This window comes from Labeo rohita, chromosome 16 (assembly GCF_022985175.1).
Source record: "Labeo rohita strain BAU-BD-2019 chromosome 16, IGBB_LRoh.1.0, whole genome shotgun sequence".
NCBI lineage: Eukaryota > Metazoa > Chordata > Actinopteri > Cypriniformes > Cyprinidae > Labeo > Labeo rohita.
Genome location: NC_066884.1, coordinates 3760825 through 3785929, shown reverse-complemented (window position 1 = coordinate 3785929; position 25105 = coordinate 3760825). Strand labels below are relative to the sequence as shown.

The window sequence follows — 25105 nt, the reverse complement described above, 5'->3', positions numbered from 1 at the left end:
TGAACTGAACAAAAGAAAATAAAAGCATTAATGTGCTTTACAAAGCTATTTTGCACTCCTCTAGGCTTTTATCATGGATTAGGGACTCTCTGCTGTTATTAATAATCTGTTTATTCTACTAAACATTAACTCATGTTTCTGATGGGCTGTATTGATGTTGCCAAATTAGGCAGATGAATTTGTGCATTTAAACTCCACACCAAATGCAGCTCAAAACCCATTTTACTTCTTTAATCTGACATTTACAAGTCACGATAGGCCCAAAATGTTAAGCGGGACGTCATCTTAAGCATAGAAAATGGATTGGATTGTGAAAAGAAGCAGGTTCATGTTCATCGTTTCACAAACAAAAGAGATTTACTAGTCCAAGAGATGTAATAATTTACCCAATAACCAGGGAACACTAATATCCAGGTGGCAAATAACCATTAATATTCATAACAGATAACAACATTTGCCCAAACTATACAGGGTACAGCGCACACACACACACACACACACGCCGACTCCCACTTAACATCAGGACTGTGATAAAGTCCTTTGGGAGAAAACGGTAATTGACAGCAATCTCCATCTCTCTCAAACTCTAAATGCAGCGTACGTCCTCCAAGTAAACTCAATAATATTATCCTGGGAGGCAAAAATTCATTACTAAGCTGGGCTATTATTACGCTACGTTGAGGGCACTTCTTATTGCAGTCAGGCCCGTTGCAGCACTTTGCTTCATTTGACAAGAGACTAAATTAAACAAATAACATGGCCGAAATTACCGCTGACCCAATAATGGATCTGAACTAATAAAATACTGCAGTTGCAGAAGTCATGAGGGTCTGAACCCACTTCCAATTAAACAACGGCGTAGTAATGATTACTAGTTTAGTGTGTCCACGCTGATAATTGCTCAAATGAAACAAATCTTTCCACAGGCAGTTTCTGCATTTATCATATTACTGAAATAATCCATTGAAAGGCACCTAGAGCTTTACCTCAGCTTTTACTTGTAATTTTTTGACATTCATTTCTCCTAAATGGTCTGAATGAAGGCAAACTTTGAATTATGGTGTCACTAGGGTTTTTATAGTTAACTAAAACTTAAAATAAAACCATAAGTGTTGTTACGTAAAATAATCTTTAACTAATTAATAAGTGATAAATGATTATTACTAACAAAATTATTATTAATCAAAATTATAGACCAATAAAAATGACAGAAGTGCAAAAAAAACTACAATTTTAACTAAATTTGAAATGAAAACAAAATAAAGAGTAATTCAAAATATTAATAAAAACTATAATCTCAAATATAATAACACTGGGTGTCACCAAATCTTGCTATCAAGTTGAAACAAATTTGTTAAGGATCATGCTTTTTAATGCAAGTCTTTATTTAACAGTGCATTCTAAATAAACACCTGCTTAAAGACTATTAAAATACTCAGACTTTAGATTTAATTTGCCCGTAGTTCATGAAGAACATGTCGAAAGCTTTCCACACATACGTCACCAGCAGGATGTCTTAAGGACGCCAACTTCCAGGCCTCCTCAAATGTCTCCTCACCAACATCAAGACCCACTTTTTGGAATATCTGTGCAATCTACGAGAGATATGCAGTATATCTTTAGTCTGTTTGTAATAATTGTTTGGACAGCCTAAAATCCCTTTAAATCATAATGCGACATGGCTGTTATCCAAAACTCACCTCATCTTTAGTGCGAGGACTGAAAAACTCTCTTTCATGGACTCCGTGGAGGGAATGCAGAGGGGGGGTTCAGTAGATCATGTGCTGTTGCTTCGTCTCCGTAGTTTGTCCTGTCGCTGACACGTTTGATACGAGGAGCAGGTAGATCGCTCCGTACTGTTGGTACTCCGTATGTGCGATCATCTACAGTATTAATGGGAAGTGATCAGAAGAAACTTGTACAATAGTACCATAAATGGTATAATGACTGGTCTTATGACTGGTCTTGTGGTCCAGGGTCACATATGAAATAATAATAAGAAGATTACATTTTTGGAAATGGAACAGTTTGTTGAACCTTTAGACAAAGTATATATGCATCATATGTCATACATAAAGCTTTTATGGCTCATATAGTACGATATAGGGTGAATATGAAGGTAAAATATTAATTAATTAATTAATTTAAAAAAAAAACTAAAAAAAAAAATATGCAATTTGGTGCAACTACTGATATTTATGACCAAAACGTGAGATGAATTATGTTTGTAATGTAATTCAATGAGATCTTTATAATATATAGCAGACTACTTACCTAAAATACATGTAAATATCAAATGTCATTCTATATTTTCAATAATATGCCTTAGTAAGATGATATTTAAATGCTTAGTTTTATAATCAAAGCTCTGTGGTTTTTAATTGTTGGGCAAAACGCAACGCAATACAATCATGAATGAGAGATGAACAAATAAACATTACTCAAAACCATGATCAATCATATGTGACCCTGGACCACAAAATCAGTCATAATCTCAATTAAAAAAAAAAGTAGTTTGAATAACTGGGCAGTTTAGAGATTTAAAGTTTTTTTTGTGAGACTCACCAGCAGAGGAAAGTCCACCCACGACAGCACTGATGACAGAAGATGAGGTGATGAAGTTGTTTTGCACTGTTCTTGGCCTTGACAGGGTTTTTGGAGTCTTCCTGGTGTATCCCAACTCAACAGGTTCCAGATCTTCAGGTCTAATTAAAGGCTTCACGGCGTTGGATTTCTGGAGGTCTGTGCGCTGCATGTTAGCTGGGGCCGTCCAAGCCATGCGTTCTACAAGTTGCAAGAGATAAATTAACATCTGGCACACACTTATTCTACAGTTTCATTGTCTTGGTTGGTGGGACTTCAATATTTAAAGCCTTGATCCAAACCAATTAGCTTAGAGATTAATCAAAGCATTATAAACTTTGATTCAAAGCAGAAAAGTATTTGAACAATCATAATAGTCCAAAAGACTTTGCATTTGAATTTCGATGAGTTTTTGGTAGGTCTGACTTGAGATTCTGTGAGCAAATGCAAATAAATTCACCTCCTGTGAGAATTTTCTGCTCCACCCTGGTGATCGGCATTTTGTCTTTCCAATTGAGAAAATTGGAAAACTCCATGAAGTCGATCAGTCCGTCTTTATCAACATCACAGTATTCCATGAGATCATCAAGCACCGGCTCACTGACAATCATGTTAAACTGGTGGCAAACTTCCTTCAGATCCTCCTTATCGATTTTCCCTTGACCCTTCTGCAACACAAGACACACAATTACAATAGCTAATTGGCAAAACTGCCTTGCAAAATGAAAAATCAATTCTGGATCAATTCGTAATTTTTTTGCTCTATAACTTTTCAGCATACTTTTCTTTATAAATTAAAGGCTAACCATGGTGAAATTCTGATTGTAATATAAAACAATGAGGTCCTTCTAAAAGTACAATAGACTACTTGCATAAAATGATATGATATAGACATTTTTATAATTATACTAAAAGCCCTTATACTTGCTTAAAAAAAACAAAAGCACAAGACAGACCATTAAAGAGAACAGGTAAACAGCAAAATGGATTTTTTTGCTTTATTTATAACTTTTCAGCATACTTTCCTTTAGAAATTAATGGGTAACTATGGTATGTTGTATGGTTTATTGGTTAGGTCTCTCTTGCTGGCTATATTAATACACCTCAAGCAATGAGAAGAGCTTCTGACCTTGTCGTAGTATCTGAATGCTTCTAGTAATGAGCTGAAGTTCTGGTAGTTGGACTTCTTGAGGTGCTGGCGAACAGCGCTGATCAGCGCTCGCTGTCTGTCTTTGCCTTTCAGGTAATCGCCAGGTGGAGTTTGATGCAGGAGGTCACCTGCACCTGAGTCAAGAACATACCCCAAAAAATGTGCTTAATTATCATGAAAATAATGTCCTAAATATAGGCTTCATTTTCTTGATTTAAAATACAACGAATGCTTTTGAGTTTTGTTTTAGACTGATTATAGAAATGTCCAAGTTGAAGTTTCCCAACAGTGTTTTTCACACTAAGCAATATCAAACCATAAATTCTCTACAATGCTGGCTGCTAATTTATTTCTGACATATCAAACTCAGAATGTGACAGACGATTCAAATTACCAAAGCTGTCAGGTTTCATCAAGACTCCGAATGTGTGATCACTGGGAACGTTTAATGTCTCTGCAATTCTATAAATTAATGCACAGACAGAAAAGATGATTTACACAGTGGCAGAAACTGTGAAAATGTCATTAGTATTTAACAAAAATGCTCTTAATCATGACTTACGGATCATGAACTTTGCCTGTTTGCGGTTGAGTCTTCTCTCTGAAGTCATCGCAGCGTTTCGAGACTAATTTTGCGCTGTTGTGCCTTAAGACATGAAGATTAATTAATTGTTCATTTCTGATAATGTTGTCATTCGCATTGCCATATTAGTTGTCATTAGGGGCTTATTTAGGAAATCTGAAACGAAATATGGATTGTCATTACAAACCGAATATTGAAAATTACAGACGTTCATAATAGCTGTCAAAATAGTAAAAATGACAATGCTATTACCTTTCTCGAGGCATAATTTTATCCCCCCAAAAAAATAAAAAATTCATTTAGCTATAAATGACAATGCAATTAATCTCTGATTTTCTCTAACCTTGTGCTGGGATTGAGAGTGGGATGAATGACCCAATTCTCCCCTACAGATATACTGATATTATATACACATATTATATATACAGATTATATATAATATAGATTTTTAAAAAGTTGTTGAAAGTCTCTTCTGCTCACCAAGGCTGCATTATTTGCTCAAAAATATAAAAATATTACCAAATTTAAAATAACCGTTTTCTGTTTGAATATATCATAAAATGTAATTTATTCATATGAGGCAAAGTTGAATTTTCAGCATCATTACTCCAGCCTTCAGTGTCACAATGATCCTTCAGAAATCATTCTAATATGCTGATAAGGTGTTCAGTAATTACTGATAAAATATCATATTAATATAAAAATATGATATTAATGATATTTCAAAATTAATATGAATTATAAAAATATATTTAAAAAAACATATGATATGATAAAAATTGTAAGTGCTTTTTTTAATGTTTCTTTGATGAACAAATTTTACTGATCAGCATTTATCTTAAATATAATTTTTAAAAAATGATTTAATGTCACTTTTGATCAATTTAATGCATCCTCGCTGAATAAAAAAAAAATATATATATATAACTTTAAATAGTAGTGTATCATGGTTGTCACAAAATATTAAGCAGAATTTTTGCAATTTTTTTTCCTGGCAAATACAGACAAATAAAATTATACAATGTATTTTTTTTTTTTTTTTTTAAATGTTTAAATTTACAAATATTTACATTTTCATTTAATCTGAAAATAAAAATAATTTGAAATCACCTTAAATCAACGCTAATAAAATCACTATGTTCAGATCTTCATCTATAAGCAAAATGTACAGTAAGTTAAGGTGCATGTGTATGTATGAGTTTACATTAGTGAGTCACAGGGCCATTGCAAAGATCTGGAGATGGTTCTCCCATCATTGTAATGAGGCGTAGGGACACCAAACCTACTTTCTCTCCCACAGTGACCCCAATTGTACTTCCTGTCCACACGCTCCCCTGCAACAGCAAAGAGACAAATGCAGCAAAAGCTGTCTATCTGCATTTTCTGAAGTAATGCCAAAATGAGCATAAGAGAAATAGACAGTAGTTTGAAAACAACAAAAAAAGTCATAAATGATTAAAAGACAGTTCTAACTGACCTACAAAGTAGGATCCGTGTGAGCGAACGTAGAGCTGATGTCCCTCGACCGCTTCCTTCTTCACTTGATGTGCGGTTTTGGGTGGATTGATGATCTCACCACCATTAGATACTGCATTTAAAAGAACAGATTTGCTGTTTCTTTTAAATGTTGAGTCTATTCATGACTATGCTAGTGAGGTTTCACTATTACTCTTACACTGGAGCGTTGCGACACCAAAAGTAGTTCCCTCAGGGTCAAGCCAGCTTGGTAGACCTTGAACTCGTGACCTCCCAAGAGGAGCTTTCTGACTGGTTGCATAATTGATTTCTTGAAGATGACGCAGCCTCTCTTGGAAGCGGGTTTTTGGTGAGGGATTGATCACTGATCCAGCCTGAAAATGCATGCATTTGCAACAAAGACTAAAGTTGGCAGTGTGTTTTATATTGAAAAAAAAAAAGCTCCTTAATAAATTGTTTGAGTCTAAAAAAGGCTTGGTTTTCTCTAAACATTTTGTATTTTGATTTTGGGTGAAATATGAACTGAACAAGATCACTGACAGGTTTTGGGAGATTCAATCACAAATGAAAGCGTTTCAACATCAAGCAATAAGAACAAACATGGTCACTAAAAGAATTTTGACATGACTGTCTTACATTAATGGATGATTTAGTGTTCACACCATGCACTAGTGTGCTGGCAATATCAGGATCATTTGCTTTTCCATGGAAGACCCGAACTGTCCCAACGGGTGGCCGAGCAGAATGGACAAACTTTCTCACCACAGGTGGAGTTACAGTCTATAAATAAATACACAAACACAGTATATATGCAGTATGCATGTACACACACATACAGTTGAGGTCAAAAGTTTACATACACCTTGCAGAATCGGATAATGTTAATTATTTTATCAAAATAAGAAGGATCATACAAAATGCATGTTATTTTTTATTTAGTACTGACCTGAATAAGATATTTCACATAAAAGACATATAGTCCACAAGAGAAGATAAGAGTTGAATTTATAAAAAAATTACCCCGTTTAAAAGTTTACATGTTTGATTCTTAATACTACGTTGTTACCTAAATAATCCACGGCTGTGTTTTTTTTTTTTTTTTTTGTTTAGTGATGGCTGTTTATGAGTCATGAACAGTTGTCCTGAACAGTTAAACTGCCTGTTGTTCTTCAGAAAAATCCTTCAGGACCCACAAATTCTTTTGTTTTTCAGTATTGTTGTGTATTTGAACCCTTTTCAACAATGACTGTATGATTTTTGAGATTTTGAGATCCATCTTTTCACACTGAGGACAACTGAGGGACTCATATGCAACTATTACATAAGTTTCAAACACTCACTGATGCTCCAGAAGGCAAAAACGATGCATTAAGAGTCGGAGGGTGTAAACTTTTGAACAGAACGAATGTGTACATTTTTCTTATTTTGCCCACATATCTTTCTTTCTTTTTTTCCGATTTAGCACTGCCCTTCAGAAGCTACAGAAGATACTTACATGTTCCCCAGATGACAAAATAAGTTAAATTTACCCTGATCTTCAAATTCAAAAAGTTTTCACCCCCCATCTCTTAACGCATTGTTTTTCCTTCTGAAGCATCAATGAGTGTTTGAACCTTCTGTACTAGTTGTATACGAGTCCCTCAGTTGTCCTCAGTGTAAAAAAGATGGATCTCAAAATCATACAGTCATTGTTGGAAAGGGTTCAAATACACAAAAAAATGCTGAAAAACCAACGAATTTGTGGGACCTGAAGGATTTTTTTCTGAAGAACAGCAGGCAGTTTAACTGCTCAAGAGGGACTCATGAACAACTATCAGTAAACATAAAAACACAGCTGTGGATCATTTAGGTAACAACACAGTATTAAGAATCAAGCTTATGTAAACTTTTGAAAGGGGTCATTTTTATAAATTCAGCTATTATTTTCTCTTGTGGACTATATGTAAACGTCTTTTAGGTGAAATATCTTATACAGGTCAGTATTTATATTTTATATAGTGTATATTTTTGACATCTGTATATTGGTCTAAAACTTACTGTTGAAAATAAATGAAAATATAAAATAAAACGCAAAAATATATAAATACATCCAGTTAGAACAAGAAACGCTTGCTGACCTACCCCTGCTGTAATTTCCTGCAGACAAGTCTTGGCTCTGTCACCAACTGGAATGAGCTTCCCTGCCTTTCAGTGGAAAATAACATACATACGAATTTCTTAATATCTGTTGCATAACTACAGTCGAAAAATCTACGTACAACATCCAAACTTCCTCTGAAAATTACTCATACCGCGCGGACGTTTGGAAACGGGTCTCTGCGTCTCCAGACGGATGAATTCCGCTCTATGAGACTCATGCCTACACACTCACACTTTTAATGCAGATATATTTACAACCAATTAACCATCCAAACAAAAAACAACTTTTCACCAGAAGCACCAATTACAATGCCTTACAAACAATGTAGCAGTGTTTGTTTACCTTCCGTTACCTGACAACGCGCGGAGGAAATGCGGCGTCAAGTTGATAATGACGCCAGTCTCTCAGACGTCCACCTGTCAGAAAATCGATGTCTAAATTAAGCTTGCTTATTTTCTATTTTAAAATTATCCTAGATCTATGTATCTACCTGCAACAAAAACCTAAGTTGCCAATGCGCTTAAAAAAAAAAAAAAAAAAAAAAAAAAGACTCGCGAAAAAATAAAATAAAATAAAATAAATAAATAATACAAATATCCTATATCGATTATCTACCTGCAACAAAAACCTGTTGCCAGTTCGCTTTTAATTCAAACAAACAAACAAACAAACAAACAAACTCGTGAAAAAAAAATAAAAAAATTAATTAATTAAATAATAAAACTATTCTATATGTATTATCGACCTGCAACAAAAACCAAAGTTGCCAGTGCGCTTTTAATTAGATAAGAGACTCATGAATAAATAAATAAAAATAAATAAATAAATAAATAAAGTACCCTATATTTAATATCTACCTGTTGCCAGTTCGTTTTAATTGAAACAAACAAACAAACAAACAAACAAACAAACAACAACAACTCGTGAAAAAAATAAAAAAATAAATAAAATAATTAATTAATTAAATAATAAAAGTATTCTATATGTATTATCGACCTGCAACAAAAACCTAATTTGCCAGTGCGCTTAAAAAAAAAAAGACTCGCGAAAAAATAAAATTAAATAAATAAATAAATAAATAAATAAATAATACAAATATCCTATATCGATTATCTACCTGCAACAACAACCTGTTGCCAGTTCGCTTTTAATTGAAACAAACAAACAACAACAACAACAACAACAACAACAGTTCGTGGAAAAAAAAAAAAAAAATTAATTAAATAATAAAAGTATTCTATATGTATTATCGACCTGCAACAAAAACCAAAGTTGCCAGTGCGCTTTTAATTGAATAAGAGACTCATAAATAAATAAATAAATAAATAAATAAATAAATAAATAAATAAATAAATAAATAAATAAATAAATAAATAAAGTACCCTATATTTAATATCTACCTGCAACAAAAACCTAAGTTGCCAGTGCGCTTTTAATTGGGGGACAAAAACACAATAAATAATAATAAATAAATACTTAAATAAAGTTAAGAAAACTGTTATTAAGTACTAAATATGAATAAAATGCATAACTGTAATATGACTTTAATGAATTTCAAATGTTACATTTAATTAAGAACATAATAATAATAATAATAATAATAATAATAATAATAATAATAATAAGAAGAAGAAGAAGAAGAAGAAGAAGAAGAAGAAGAAGAAGAAGAAGAAAAACAATACAAAGTTACAAACCTGTGTGTTATGAAAATAAAAAATAAAAAATGTGATAAGCGTTGTTCTGATTGGCCGATGAGTCTGACGTCAGATCCAGTCATCCGATCCGTCATCATCAGTTTTGATGCAAAAGGGGAAGTTGGGAGGAACCGAGAGGAAGGTACGAGTGTCTGGGCTTTAAATATTTGTACTGTTATGTTAAATTGAATGTTTTTTGCTTTGTTTTTGAAATAAGTCATACTGTTGTTCAGTCATTTCAGATTTCTTGCTTTTTAAGCGTTTGTTTATGAGGTGTCACGCTCAGTGCTGTGTGTGAGCGTATATCGCGCGGCCTGTTTTTCTTTTAGCATTAGCAACATTAGCTTCTGAACCATTTGAACCGGAGCATCTGAGAAACTGACAGACTCGATAAAGTACCGCTGAGAACACCATCGGAACACGATTGTCATTGAGTTGACTGTATTATTACGTGTGTATTAGAGAGAAAGATATAGAGACATACAATAGCATTAGCACAGTTAGCATCACAAGCTAACAGGCAGCTCCAGCTTTATATCGTTGCAATAAATACATTACTATTAAATAATCAAGTGATTTTATTTTGTTATCACTTCGAAATAGGACTGCTTACCTGATAAATTGCACAACAAACACATTATTAGCCGACCAAAGGGTTGTTTTGAAGAGGCAGATTATGCTATACGTCAAATAAGTCATGTTTTATAAATAATGCTAGTTTAATTTGAGCATATACTATCAATTCCGACGTGAAAATGTCAATAAATTGCCATTTATAATCGCCTTGGAAGCCTAGAAGCAATAATCGCGCTGATTGATCATTAGTGTCAGTAATAACCTGTGTTTTGCACTGTCACTCTGTTTCATACTTTCTGTATCACATCAGACATAACAGGGTTGTATGTAAAGTATGTGTAGCCTAGAATGTAAAGTAGGTATTGGAAGTTGGTGAAGCAGAGAGGCAAAGGTACTTGGGCCGTGTTTGAATAGCACATTACCACACTGTTCATACCTTTTCTGCAGTATACATAGTGTCTACACTTCATAGAAGTTTTCTCCCGAACGTTCTAATATATATATACATTTTTTGTATTTTACTATTTTTTGTACATTACAGTACTACAGAAAACACCTTAAGAGTATACACCAAAAAGTGAAACACTTGTATGTTAACGTTACTTCAACGTGTAGGCTCAAAAAGTCAAATTAAGGAATTAGAAAGTGAAAGGAAACACTGGGATACAGATTATGTAAATGTTTGTGTTCTAGCTCTGAAAACATACTCCACATTTTTGCCTACTAATAAATATTCCTAACTTTTTTCAGATGTTGTTTATGGATTTTTTCTTATTGTTTCCTTGCATTACTACTAAAACAGCTGGCAATAAACGATATATACTATGGAAGCCCATTTCTACCACATAAGAAAAAACATGCATTGCTAAATCATAAATATTAGATAAGTCAAATTTATAACAATGTCAAAATGAGCTAAATTTACATGGAAAGTTAAATTGTCATAAATGACTTGCAGTTATGATTTTCTAAATTTTGACTTGTCAGTTGACTCTCATAATTGACACTGCCATTTTTTTTACATTTCATAATTATAACTTTGTCATTGTCCTTGTCTTTTTATATCATAATTTCATGTTTTTCATGTAATTATGATTTAAGTATGATTTTATTTTCTCATGTGGCAGAAATGACCTTCCATAATATACAGTATGCAGTATGTAATAGGCTACTATTTCATTCCCATCACAGCTTTGGTTTTTGTTTGTGGTGTTTAGGGACACAGACTGATGTCACTGGGTTTTTTGGGTCAAAGCACAATGGATATTTAAGGCTTAACACAGTGGCAGCTCCTAAACAATGTCTGTTGTCTACGATTTAGTCATGTGACCACATTGGTATGGATGTAATTGATGGCATGACAAACTACACAATAGATGTTCTTTCTATATCACTATTTCAGTCTCATTCATTACAATATAAGATCTGAAGACTTGGGTCTCAAATTGTAGGATTATGCTTACTATAGAGTATGTTAAATGGAATATTTGTACTAATTGGCAACGAATGTATATTGTGCAGCTCTTGTTATCCTCAGGTTGTATTTGGCTACTCAAGACACCCCTGATATACTACATTACGTAATAGGTAATAGAGTTGTTGTTAACTAACGAGTAATACTAGATTATTAATGTTTGTTTCCACAGATCTGGGAGTGACCGTTTGAGAAGCACCTCTTGACTTTAGTACAGGAGATTGGGGCTTAGGGTCATGGCAGGAAGAGGTGGAGCAACGAGACCTAACGGGCCGAACGCCGGCAACAAAATCTGTCAATTCAAACTAGTGCTTCTGGGGGAGTCCGCAGTGGGGAAGTCAAGTTTAGTCCTTCGCTTTGTAAAAGGACAGTTTCACGAGTTTCAGGAAAGCACAATAGGAGGTAAGAGATACATTTTATTGCCTGCGTATAATAACTCACATCTGATGTGATGCTAATGCATTTATGCATAGGCAGTGTGAGCAAAATTGTATATTACAGTAATGGTAATCACAATATAACTTATTTTTGCTGGGAAAAAAAAAAAAATCATTTTATTACATAATCACTCTGAAATTAAAGTTTTCTAAAGATTTGTACAGTAAACACAATATTTGCCAATCAAAACCTGCTGCAGTTTAAGTTAACCTAACCTAATATTTTGAATTGGATAATTAACTCTAAATTCTGATTTGAAGAGGCATGTTTGTCATTGTAATAGTACATAATCACTCTGAAATTAAAGTTACCTAAAGATTTGTACAGTAAAAAATATTTGCCAATCAAAACCTGCTGTGATTTTGTTTTGACAAGTCATGATTTTTCAATAATGTTTATTTAATTTGACATACAGATAAGCAGCATGGCCAAAATCTTATTTTAACGTAATGGTATAACACTAAATATAACAAAGCATTTTTTTTTTAGCTGTAATTTCAATTACAGATGGGCAGTACGACCAAAATCTTATGGTATATCACAATATAGCTTGTAATTTTTGCTGTCCTTTCACTTATTGTATCAGTTTGCCGAAAAAAAAAAAATAGGTTGTGTATATTAAGCAGTCATGATTAGAGAATGATGGCTTATTCATTAAATTACCAATTAATATGTTAACTTGAATAATTAACTGTGATTTGAAGAGGCATGTTTGTCATTGTAATAGTCATAAGTCAACATACACAATAACAACAGTAAACAGGCACAAAACTAAGTTTTCAGTTATCAACACCCCTTGACGTCTCAATCGGCTGACACATTTCTACCACTGATTTATATCGTCATACTGCCCAGCCCTAATTACAAGCAGTTACCAGATACTAATGGCAAGACCTGACCCGTCTCTTGTCTTCTCTCCACTAGCTGCCTTCTTGACTCAGACAGTATGTTTGGATGACACAACAGTGAAGTTTGAGATCTGGGATACAGCTGGACAGGAGCGCTACCACAGTCTGGCCCCAATGTATTACAGAGGAGCGCAGGCGGCAATAGTGGTGTATGACATTACAAATGAAGTGAGTCTTAACATACAATTTTTTGAGTCAAGTTAAGTCACATTTATTTATAAATGTGCACTTTATACAATACAGATTGTTTCAAAGCAGCTTCACAGTAATGAACGGGAAAATAAAACAATGGAAATATCTTCAAAAATGAGAAATTCAAATTTTGCTGTAAAGCAGCTCTAGAAGGACAGTAGTATAATCATTCAGCTTAAGTCAGTTCAGATTTGGTTCAGTAACTGTTGAGGATTTACAGAAACAGCTCTACAGAAGACAAGAGTGTTATGTAGTTCAAGTCAATTCAAGGGTAAATCAAGTTCAATTCAGTTTTGAGATTAAACTCAGTACTTCCTCCGGAGTCCAAAAAGAGCATTTATGGAAACTGAGCTGCAAAATGATTCATAAAATCCTTTCAGCAAACCTGCAACCGGAGTGTGAATATAAAAAATATGCCATTTAATTTTTAAAGTCAGCAAGAGGGTGAAAATGGTTTTAAAAAAACATTTTTGGACCTGTAAGAGAAAAATGAAAAAAAAAAAAAAAAAAAAAATATGTCCCCTTTAAGCACAACGAGAAGGTTTTACAAAAGGGTGTTTTTTTTCTTTCAGGAATCATTTGCACGTGCGAAAAACTGGGTGAAAGAGCTTCAGAGACAAGCCAGTCCAAATATTGTAATAGCTTTGGCTGGAAACAAGGCAGACCTTGCCAACAAGAGAGCGCTGGACTTTCAGGTTTGCGATGTTTGAACAGCCACAGAGGAGCAGACGCTTCCTGTTGGCTTTACAAATGAGATGTGGAACTGTTTATAAACAAACAAACAAACAAGCCATGCCATGCAGACTTTCAGTCACTTACAACTGGCTGTTTGGAGTGAAACCCTGATTTTTTTTTTTTTTGTACACAGGATGCACAGTCATATGCAGATGATAACAGTTTGCTCTTTATGGAAACGTCGGCAAAGACTTCAATGAACGTGAATGAGATTTTTATGGCCATTGGTAAGTTATAAACAAGTTTGACTCGCTACTTTTGTGGTAAATAGTTATACACTGCCATTCAAAAGTTTAGGATCAGTATGATTTTGATGAAGTTTATGGTCAACAAAAGTCTCCAATATATTATTGCACTTTAAAATATTTTTTCTATTTTAATACATTTTAAAATGTAATTTATTCTTGTGATGCAAAGCTGAATTTTCAGCATCATTACTTCAGTGTTCAATGTCACATAATCCATCAGTATCATTCTAATATGCTGATTTGCTGCTCAAGAATTGTTTAGGATTATTATCAATGTTGAAAATGGTATTTTGTGGAAACGTTTGATAAGTTCAATGCATCCTTGCAGATACTGCGAGTATTTTTTAGCATTCTGTCAGTGTTAGATTAGAGGTACCAAAATGTAAGCATTTTGTACCTGGAATATCTGGCTTCACTCAAGAAAATGTGTCGTGTTTAGAGGTAAAATGGGTTGTGAATGCCATTTCATGTTAAAGGAAATGTTCTGAAAGTTCTCACCCTCAGGTCATCCATCTTCTGAACAGGTTTGGATAAATTTAGCATTACATCACTTGCTCACCAATGGATCCTCTGCAGTGAATGGGTGCTGTCAGAATGAGAGTCCAAACACATCACATCTTGTGAAGTGAAAAGCTGCATGTTTTTAAGAAACACATCTATCAAGATTTTTTAACTTCGAACTGTTGCTAAATTACAAGTCCTCAATTACTAAATATTGCTTACTCCAGTGAAAAAGTCATCTAGCCTGAATCAGGAGAGAAATCTGCACGGATCAAACACCAATTACAAGCCAAAACAGTATAAAACGTTCTAAATAAATATGTGGGTGAATTTTGATGTGAGAGGACAACAGGAGATGGACTTTTTCCACTGGAGGAAGCATTATTATGGATTATGGACTCACATTTTAGCAGGAAGCAATGGTTTGAAGTTAAAAATGTCTTAATGATGGATTTGTTTCTTACAAACAAGCAGCTTTTGGCTTCACAAGATGTTAATTGATGGACTGGAGTGGTGTGGATTACTTGTGGATTGTGTTATTTTGTAGCAGCTGTTTGGACTCTCATTCAGCACCCTATTGGTGAGCAAGCAATGGAATGCTACATTTCTCGAAATCTGTTGACATGAAGAAACATCTTGGATGGCCCGAGTAAATTTTCAACAAATTGTAATGTTTTGGGTGAACTGTTCCTTTAACTTGCTAACCCCTTATATTTACAAAATATCTCTGTTTTTGCACCTTAGCAAAGAAACTACCCAAGAATGAGCCCCAGCCTGCAGGTGCCAACACAGGACGCAACAGAGGTGTGGATCTAACAGAAACGGCACAGCCTGCGAAAGGTCCCTGCTGTAGCAACTAAACAGCGACGGTCCTCACCTCCTAACCAACCGCATCACATCTGGACATGGGGCTCCTCCTTCCAAACCTCGCTCCTTGGATTAGCTAAAGACTCTGTATAGCTGTGTTTCTAATACTTTTTTTTACTTTTTATTTTTAAGAAAAAAAATATGTAAATCAGCAGTCTACTGGATGCATGTATCACTACAAATGCTAAATACACATTTTAACTTAATTCAGCAGGAGAACAAACCCGGGTGAAAGTGTGCGAGAGAGAGAGTGAAATATTGAGTGTGTTTGTATGTGTTAAGTATGTGGAATTGATTACCTTATAACCAGGCCCAGGCGCAATCTGCAGACGTTTTTCTGCGAAAATGGATTAAAACATGGTAAAAATGTGTTTAACCGAGCTTAGTGGTAACTGTAAGCATAATCAAATTTAGCAAATTAATAAACTTCATGAATGCATTACAGTTCTGTGGAAATCTGCATGCAGATTTCGTGTAGGCCTGTTTATGACTCAAAATTGAATCCAACAAAGAGTTTTAAATTTGCTCTAGTAAAACCGGATCCCCCAAGTTGGTTTTGGGTTGTAGTTTGGATGCAGTAGCTTCTCATTCTAGTTAAGCATTCCTCAGTGCACCTGCTGTGTCCTCAGTATGCCACTTACTGAAGTCTAGCCATGATGATAATGAAAATATTGGGACTTCATGAGCGTGACTCATAAAGTCATTCAGCTCTTTGGCAGCTGGATTTTACAAATGGCTTGGTGAATCGATATTGTATTTGGGGATAAAGAACAAATCAAGGAAGGCAGTCAGTAAAACATGTTCAGCCTGCTGTATGAATGATTATTATTATTATTATTATTATTAATTGGGACTGTTTACTCATCTCTGTTATGCTTATACAATTAATGTCAGGCCCAGATGGAATCTGTGCATTTTTTAAGAGCAAAATCTACTGAATTTGGAGGATTCAAATGTTAAAACATGTTCAGTGGACTATAAGCTTATTGGTAGCCATGCATGTAATAAATTTGCAAAAGTATTTCATTTAAAAAAAACAAACAAACATGGGATGCATGCAAGCCCGTTTCCACCACATAATAAAAAAAATGTATGTAATTTTATCTTTTCTCGAAATTGCAACAAAAAGAGTCGACATTGTTCTAACAATTGTGATATATAAAGAAAAAAATATATGAGAATTATGAGCAGCAAAACATACAAACTGTTGGAAGTTTATGAAAATTGGTTTAAAGTTTAAAAAAAAAAAAAGTTTAAAATTGGAAGTTTATACTGCAATTCTGAGTTTGTATCTCACAATTCTGAAAAAAAAGCATTTAAAATTTTGAATTTAGAATTATTTTTTGTTGTTGCAATTCCACGTTTACATTTCACAATTCCGAGTTTGTTGCAATTCTGACTTTTCCTCAGAATTGTGAGAAAATCTGAATTGTGAAATATAATCTCATAATTCCAAGGAAAAAGTCTGAATTGTGAGATAAGTTGCAATTACCTTTTTTATTTTTACCCCATTGTGGAAACAAGCTTTCATATGTAAAATGTTTGGCTATTTGAACTCTGCGCAAATTTTGTGTGGGCCTGCCAATTATCAGTTAAAGAACAAAAAAAAAAAGAAAGAAAGAAAAAATAACTTCTCTGACATCTTTCCCTGCAATTTTTATTGTAATCTTACTGGAAGTCATGGGCAAACTGTATCATCGCCTGATTACGTCAGTGATGCAGTGCAGTTTTGTGTTGTCGCATGTACTCTGAAGACTAAAGGCGTGTGTTTGTGGGCAAATTTAAATGATACATGCTATCAGGCATAAAAGACTGTGTAAAGGCCTTTGCTTCTACACATTGGAGACTTGGAGATCTTTCAATGTTTTGTGGGCAGAAAGAAACCCAGCAAGTCTACATCATTTAGGTTTGCCTGCCATGATGGACAGTAATTTGCACACTGTACAGCTTCTCATAAATCCTACTACCAGTTTTGAGTTTCTTTTAATGGAGAATCATGTTTAAATGGTGGTCTTTTTAATGTACGTAGTGTTATTAACAAATGATATTGACATTTAGTCAGTGGTCTGTCTTGTACCTTCTCTCAAAATGCTCAATGTTTTTATTTCTAAGAACCTATTGAATTGCACAATTTTGAGTTGCGTTTTTTTTTTCTAGTTATAAAATTGTGGCTGCCTGTCGTATCCAAAATGATTTCATCACAGACTACAGTGGACTTTCTAACACTCTTGAAGTACCACAGGTAGCTATGGTCGGTAAACTAACTGGCAGACGTTCAGTAAACCAAATGGATTCAGCAGTGTAACGCATTAACACTGAGGGACTGATCGATTTTTAATGTCCAGGTACTAGTATATTTCCAATAAAGGGGGTGAATTGTATACATACATGCTGTGAATGATTGATTCAGGTTTCGATTCCAATTCTATTTCTTCTAAATCCTGGACACCAACAATTCCATCATACGTGTTCCAGTTCTTGCACTGTCAAGACTGGTTGCCAAAAAAAAAAAAAAAGTTGTTTTTCCAACATTTTTGGCTTATCCTGTTGATACCTCAACTTCTGTCAACTTATTTGTCCAATCCAAAGCGTGTTTTCCATATTCAGTGTTCCTCTTCTTCAATACCGAATCCCAAAGTCACTCAAGAAGCCAAAATGAGGCTTTCATAACTGGTTTCAGCTGCATCTTCATCCATTGTTAGTCTACCTATAAGCCACCTGAGACCAAGAAGTTTGGCGGATACACTTGCAGTAAGCAGCAGAAGATCTTCTCAGCCTATATGGTCACCGAAGTCCAATTTAACTTCATGAAGCAAGCAAATGAGGCCTGAACGTCCTCTCTGACAAATCCTGGATCCTCAGATTCATATCCATCCAAACAAATACCACATTAAAGGTCTCTTACAGTTGGGTGCTATAACTGAGATATTCCTTCATCTCTAAAGGATTGCAGGTTTGAATCTCTCAAAAGCATGAACTAAATGCCTTGTGTCTTTAAGCAAGACATCCCAGGTTACTCCAGAAATATGATTGTCACTTTAGGTGATGAAGCTACAAAATAAAGGGTCAAAAAGTATGTTATCATAGTGATGCAATAGTGTTTTGCGTCATCAATCGGCTATATTGACTGAACTGAATGAAACTCACATATTTAGCTGATTATTACTGCTAAAAATGGTCATTGCCATGTTTTGGGCTGTACTAATTGGCCAGACCTGGAAAACTGACTGATTTTTTAGGGTTTCGATTCCAATTCTATGTGTGAGTCACCTGAGACCAAGATGAGTAGTTTGGTGGATACACTTGCAGGAAGCAGCAGAAGATCTTCTCAGCCTATATGGTCACCAAAGTCCAATTTAACTTCTTCAAGCAAGCAAATAAGGCCTGAATATCCTCTCGGACAAATCCTGGATCCTCAGATTCACGTTCATCCAAACAAATACCACATTAAAGGTCTCTTACAGTTGGGTGCTATAACTGAGGCATTCCTTCATCTCTAACCAGGATTGCATGAACTACAAGCCTTGCATCTTTGGTCAAGGCATCCCAGGCATGCCATTTTAAGTGCTGCAAGCTACAAAAAAAAAGGTCAAAAAATATGTTTTTATAGCGATGCAATAGTGTTTTGCATCATCAATCGGCTATATTGACGGCACTTAATATAATGCCACTGAACTGAATGAAACTTGCATATTTAGCGGATTATTGCTGCTAAAAATGGTCAATTATTGTCATGTTTTGGGCTGTAATAATCGGTCGGACCCGGAAGACATTTGGAGTACTATAGATTGCCAAAAGTTATAACAAATCAAGGAGAAAAGTGCAAAAAACTGTCTGAAGAACAAAAGAGTTTGTGGTTGGCCAAACCAAACCAAGATTTCGAGGGCAAGAATCTTGACAACATTAGTTTTTGTTCTTATTTCCAGTCAGGTAGGTAAAATATTAGGCTAATATCTTAGTTAATAGTGCTTGTACATTTATTTAGCACATGTTAACTTTAGTTTGTCAAAATATTGCGCCCCCTTAGTGCTTCACTATATGATTTAGAAATTTCCCCACGTTTTTTCTCCATGGTTTATACAGCATAAATTAGCAGAACAACATATTCAGTAGTGCATTAACCGTGCATTCCATGCTGTTGTTTACATCCGAGTATCGTCATACGGCCGCACATCCGGGTAACTGACCAAATCTTGACATAACCACATGTATGCCACTACCTCTAAATTCTGCAAACGGCACAGAAATAACACACTAAGTGTTTTGTCTACAACTTTAAGACTGCTGACGTCTGGCTAAACACACCAAAGCCAAATTTTGAGACTGGAAAATTCTCTATAGAAAGTATGTGCTTTGATTTGCACACTGTGTTTATATTGACAAACGCTGTTATGAAGGAAAGTTTGCTCTAGTGGAGACCACAGTTACGTCTCTTATTTTAAACTAAAGAAGAGTCACTGTTTTTGCCGTTTTTTCAAAATATAAATTGGTACATTTAGTGCTTGGGAATTTAAAAAAATGTATTATAAACAAGTTCTATATATCTCTCTAATGAAAACTGTTCACTTGCTGCTTCTTTAACATAACTCATTTGATTTAAAGGTGTGTTTATGCAAATGTATTGGTTCACTGAACCCATAATGAGGCACTTTTCGTGCATGCATGCATTTAAAACGTAATTTGTCAACATTATAAGCGGTTTCCTTACCTGCAGGTGTTTCTGCTATCCAGCAGATGGCAGCAGGACGCTTTCCTAGCTCTGCTCAACGTGCTAGTTGTTTCTCCTCAAAGTTTACTCGATAAAAATGCTTGAGAAAGTTTTGCCGTGTGAGTCTCTTTGGGCTTTTCCACATGAGCTCCACCGCAACTCCAGTCAGATTGAATCAGGGTAATTTGGTGTGCAGGTGATGCAAATTACCCAGAGGCCATTGTGGTTTGTTTGAATCAAAATCAATATGCATGCAAATTGGGCATGACCCAATTCATCTGGGTCGATCCCACTCGTTCTTATAAGTAGCCAATCACTGATTCAGAAAGCACTTGGCCAAAACACTGCAGAAAAGAAAAAGCTGAAGTAGCTCAGGAATTAATTTGGATTAATCTGTTCATTGTTTAGAGGATTTCACCCCCCAACCTCATGCTTTTTGCATTTTCTCACACAATGTGTGACTGTGTATTGTCATGACAACTATTTAATAAATATTAATTGACTTCTAGCATTGACTCTGAATGAAATTTAACTACAGATCATTTCCATTTATTAAAGAAAACAAAAGAATAATAATTTTCATATTACACTTATTTCCTAGTGTGATTCTTGGGATATAATAATACAATTTTAGAACCAGGTGCTAATTTATTGCTCCTGTGAACATTTGGACATTGAAACAACAAGGTGACATTGTGGACATCCGAGTTGTTTTCTCTCACGATATGCATCTCCTGACGTGCTTGTCACCTGCAGCCCTGAGATGACATCAAGCTGACAGTCCTATTAAGATGATAACTCTGACCGCCGCATATATTACTGTCACTCCACTCACCGATTCATCCCCTCTGAATTAAAAGAACCAGAGGATTGTGTCAAACAGGCCTCGTCACCTAAGGGTATCAGATATCTGTAGGGAGAGCGGATTATTGAAGGCTCAAACCGGGACGGGGTGGAGGGTGTTCCTGTGGAATGTTCATGGGAGGTGAAATAGTGACAGGAGAAACATGGTTATATATTTAAAAAAAATAATAATAAAGAAAAAAAGAGTTTTTCGTTATAGTTTATGTCATTAGTGTTTCTTTATTGCACAATCATTTTGTTAACTAAAACAAAAAAGCTGAAATAAAATAAAACAAAACTATTATATTAAAAAATTAAATAAAAACAAAACAAATTAGAAATGTTGCCTTGGCAGCTATGGCAACTAAATGGAATAAGTTTTAAGCTGAAGCACTAAAATTATGTGTAAATAAATAAAAATTACTGGAAACAAATAAAAACCGAAACTGTATAACTATAAAATATAACTATTAAAACACTGCTTATTTGAAAAAAATTCTATTCTATTTTATTCTATTATATAACTAAAACTTGGAACTAAAAATAAAATAAAATACTTGGAACTGAATCAAGTGTTCACCAAGTGAATGGTTAGTTGCCTTGCCAAATAACTAAAATAAGTGTTAATTTACAGAACTACAATTCTTACAATTCTACAATTAATAAAAACTAAAACTGAACTAAAAATAAAATTAAAACTGAAACTGAAATAAAACTATTAAAACATTGTTTGAAAATATTATATTATATTATATTATATTATATTATATTATATTATATTATATTATATTATATTATATTATATTATATTATATTATATTAAAATTTGGAACTAAACCAAAATTAGAAATGGTTGAAATAAATATGTTGAAGCACTAAAATTACCTGGAAATTAAAAGAAGAAAAAAAGGGAAATAATAATAATAATAATAACTAAACTAAAACTGAAATAAAATAAAATAAAATACTTGGAACTAAACCGAAATTAGAAATGGTTAGTTGCCTTGCCAAACATGTACTAATTTTAAAAATTCTAATCAAAATCACAAAATATAAGACTAAATTATTTTTTAAAAAATTAGCTACAATTAAAATAAAACCTGAAAATATAAAATAAAGGTTCAGGATATGAATAAAAACTATAATACATAACCAATACTACAATAAGACTGCTTTCTCAACTACGTCTGTTTTATTCAGTTTATTCTAATTTTGAACAGAGCACACTGCGAATAACACAATAAGGAAATGTATTTCCTTTATATTTACATTTGAATTTACATTTAGGCCAACAGACTATTGCAAGTGTGTGAATACAGCCGAGTAACATTGGAATGCTGCACAGTTTCCGTGCATTGTTTCATTCTGTTCTGATTCTGTGCATCCATTCTGGAATTAATCAGTCAAGACAGACCTTGTAAAACTGAGAATGTTCCAGATAAACTGGGACATCTGGTCACTCCAAGTACCTACCCCACAATAAACTTACAAAAACATTTATGCTCTTGTTGAACAATTGTGTTTTACTGCAAAAATAAAAAGGTTTTCTCTTTTCAAGCCTTCTTTGACTCCATTCTGATACCTAACACCAATACAATTAATTCCTGATAAACAAACTCTCTGTTTTTTTGTTAAAATCCTGTTTCAATCAGAAATGCATCGGAATAAGGAAGTAAAATGTGTTGCGAATGTCAATGACAGTTCACAGGCCTAAAACACCCTTTCATAAGATGTCATATGTCATGTAATCCCAAGTAATAAATTGCAATCTAAGCATGCATGTATTTGTCATTTGCACTTCTCCCGAAATAGGTCCTGATCTGCTTGGAAACAGCTGTCCTCTAAACCAAAACCGCTGTTGCTGTGATGCATAAAGCCCTAGCAACAGTCAGACAGTGTGAATAACTCACATCACGCCCGTAAAAACACACTTTATCTCTTATGGAAATGAACTGGAAGCGTCTGAAGCGATTCAGGCTTTTCTTTCCTAGGCCCTTGAGATGTGCTCCTAACGATCGATTTTATGTTTTTTTTCCCACCCTCCATATTCCTTAATCCAGCCTTAAGGCAAACATTATAAAGTTTTTATGGAAAACATTAAGAAGTTGAGGAGTTTTTTCCCCACTGAAGGGCTTAAAGGTATAGCTCACCCGAAAATGAAAATGTACTCACCCGTAAGACTTTCGTTCATCCTCAGAACACAAATGAGATATTTAAATAAAATCTGAAAGATTTCTGTCCCTCCACTGACAGTCTATGCAACTATAACTTTGATGGTTCATCATAATTATGTGGTTTAGGCAAAATTTTCTGAATATATTATATGATGAACAGCTTTAATTTAGGCTTTTATTCACTTATTTACATTGATCAGAAGACAAACAGAAGCTCAACTATATGGAAAGCCAACAGAATCAAAAGTCTTTGTACGGAAAGTGTGAAATGTGACAGCACACACTTTGTCCGTGTTAATGCAACAACATTAAAATGCTGCGTTTGAAACTATATTTGCATATGTAATGGAATGGTACATTGGTGTATAATGTATGTATGTATCAAACATCATGTTTATTCACAAAGTATGTTACAATGGTACACTGGGGTATGCACATACAGTCCTGGCCAAAAATATTGGCACCCTTGCAATTCTGTCAGAAAATGCAACACTTCTCTCAGAAAATTGTTCCAGTTGCAAATGTTTTGGTATTCACATGCTTATTGTTTTTGTTTGCACTGCAACAACACAAAAAAAGAGAAGAAATTTCACACAGAACTCAAAAATGGACTGGACAAAATTAGTGGCACCTTGTCAAAATTGTAAGATATAATTGATTTTCAAGCATGTGATGCTCCTGTAATTTGTATTTAGACACACTTGTGGCAAGTAACAGGTGCGGATAATATAGTAATCATACTTGCAACCAGTTATTATTATTATTATCTTATTTTTTGGCATTTTATTATGAAAGGACAGATCAGAAATGACAGGAAGCAAAGTGGGAAAGAGAGATGGGGGCAGGATCAGGAAAGGTCCTCGAGTCGGGATTCAAACATGGGATGCCCAGAGCGCAACCGCGCTCTATGTCGGCACGCTGCCCACAAGGCTATCAGTTCCGACACTTGCAACCAGTTAAAATGGAGAAAAGTTGACTCAAGGTTTGTGTTGTGTTGCACACTGAGCATAGACAAAAGAAAGAAGTATAAAGAGTTGTCTGTGGATTTGAGAGAAAAAATTGTGGAAAAACATGGACAATCTCAAGTCCATCTCCTCAGATCTTAATGTTCCTGAGTCCACTGTGCGCAATATCATCAAGAGGTTTACAGCCCATTGCACTGTAGCTAACCTCCCTGGACGTAGACGGAAGAGCAACCAATTCAAATTCCCAACAAATTCAAGCTGATCTGTAGATACAGGGTAAAACATTGGGACGCTGTGGTGGGAGACCCAGGAGGACACCACTGCTGACACAAGGGCATAGAAAAGCAAGACTGGAGTTGACTGCCAAAACTTATGTGACAAAACCACAATCCTTCTGGGAGAACGTACTGTGGACAGATGAGCCAAAAGTAGAGCGTTTTGTTAAAAGACATCATAGCACTGCTTGCAGAAAAAAGAAATGAGGCCTTCAAAGAAAAGAACACAGTCCCTACAGTCAAACATGGTGGAGGTTCAAAGATGTTTTGGGGTTGCTTTGCTGCTTCTGGCACTGGATGCCTTAACTGTGTGAACGGTATCATGAAATCTGATGATTTCCAAAGAATATTGGGGCACAACGTAGTGGCTAGTGTCAAAAAGCTGGGTCTCCACTAGAGGTCATGGGTCTTCCAGCAGGACAATGACCTGAAACTCACTTCAAAAAGCACTCAGAAATGGTTACAAACAAAGCACTGGAGAGTTTTGAAATGGCCAGATCTGAATCCCATATAACAGCTGTGGAGAGATCTCAAAACAGCAGTTGGGAGAAGACATCCTTCAAACCTGAATGACC

General features: G+C 34.7%; 2 protein-coding genes across 2 annotated transcripts; one reads left to right on the top strand and one right to left on the bottom strand.

Annotated features, from left to right (window-relative positions):
* Nucleotides 1-40: 40 nt before the first annotated feature.
* On the bottom strand, nucleotides 41-20458 carry efhb (EF-hand domain family, member B). Its single transcript, XM_051132058.1, is given in 16 exon segments — nucleotides 41-1595; nucleotides 1701-1766; nucleotides 1768-1883; nucleotides 2566-2784; nucleotides 3044-3251; nucleotides 3713-3867; nucleotides 4128-4195; nucleotides 4296-4379; nucleotides 5521-5650; nucleotides 5794-5904; nucleotides 5992-6166; nucleotides 6429-6572; nucleotides 7914-7976; nucleotides 8084-8164; nucleotides 8275-8348; nucleotides 20274-20458. Coding segments are annotated over 14 exon segments (1752 nt in total). The 5' UTR covers nucleotides 8150-8164; nucleotides 8275-8348; nucleotides 20274-20458; the 3' UTR covers nucleotides 41-1448.
* rab5ab (RAB5A, member RAS oncogene family, b) lies at nucleotides 9695-17696 on the top strand. The gene is made up of 6 exons (XM_051132065.1): nucleotides 9695-9768; nucleotides 11849-12078; nucleotides 13039-13190; nucleotides 13787-13909; nucleotides 14083-14176; nucleotides 15443-17696. The coding sequence occupies exons 2-6, from the start codon at nucleotides 11913-11915 to the stop codon at nucleotides 15556-15558; spliced, it is 651 nt and encodes a 216-aa protein (XP_050988022.1). The 5' UTR covers nucleotides 9695-9768; nucleotides 11849-11912; the 3' UTR covers nucleotides 15559-17696.
* Nucleotides 20459-25105: the final 4647 nt, after the last annotated feature.

Coding starts and splice junctions, on each gene's coding strand:
- rab5ab (XM_051132065.1), top strand. CDS start 11,913: ATGGCAGGAAGAGGTGGAGCAACGAGACCTAACGGGCCGAACGCCGGC. Junction 13,910..14,082: donor AGAGAGCGCTGGACTTTCAG/GTTTGCGATGTT, acceptor TTTTGTACACAG/GATGCACAGTCATATGCAGA. Junction 14,177..15,442: donor TGAGATTTTTATGGCCATTG/GTAAGTTATAAA, acceptor TTTGCACCTTAG/CAAAGAAACTACCCAAGAAT.